General features: G+C 54.2%; 1 protein-coding gene across 1 annotated transcript in view; it reads right to left on the minus strand.

The window, feature by feature from the left end:
* Positions 1-108, minus strand: part of NFKBIA (nuclear factor of kappa light polypeptide gene enhancer in B-cells inhibitor, alpha) — a gene marked incomplete at its 5' end in the record, with an annotated part of 2,717 nt that extends 2,609 nt beyond the window's left edge. Inside the window, one exon of the mRNA XM_009869653.1 lies at positions 3-108. Coding sequence (XP_009867955.1) covers positions 3-108 — 106 coding nt within the window. The remainder of the gene's footprint in view (positions 1-2) is intronic.
* Between the last annotated feature and the right edge of the window lie 93 nt (positions 109-201).

The following is a 201-nucleotide window of genomic DNA, read 5'->3' on the forward strand; positions in this document are numbered from 1 at the left end:
TGGCTGAGGTTGTTCTGGAAGTTCAGGAAAGCGCAGTCGCCGGCCGCCTGCCGGATCACCTCCAGGCTCAGGGCTTTCTCCTCGTGAATAATCGCCAAGTGAAGAAAACTGCGGGGAGCGGGGGGAAGACAAAATTAAAAATTAACAAAGAGGCCCAGGTTGAAATCCCCAAACCTCACGTTAAATGCCCTCCCCCACACC

This window comes from Apaloderma vittatum, unplaced genomic scaffold (assembly GCF_000703405.1).
Source record: "Apaloderma vittatum isolate BGI_N311 unplaced genomic scaffold, ASM70340v1 scaffold18295, whole genome shotgun sequence".
NCBI classification, from domain to species: Eukaryota; Metazoa; Chordata; class Aves; order Trogoniformes; family Trogonidae; genus Apaloderma; species Apaloderma vittatum.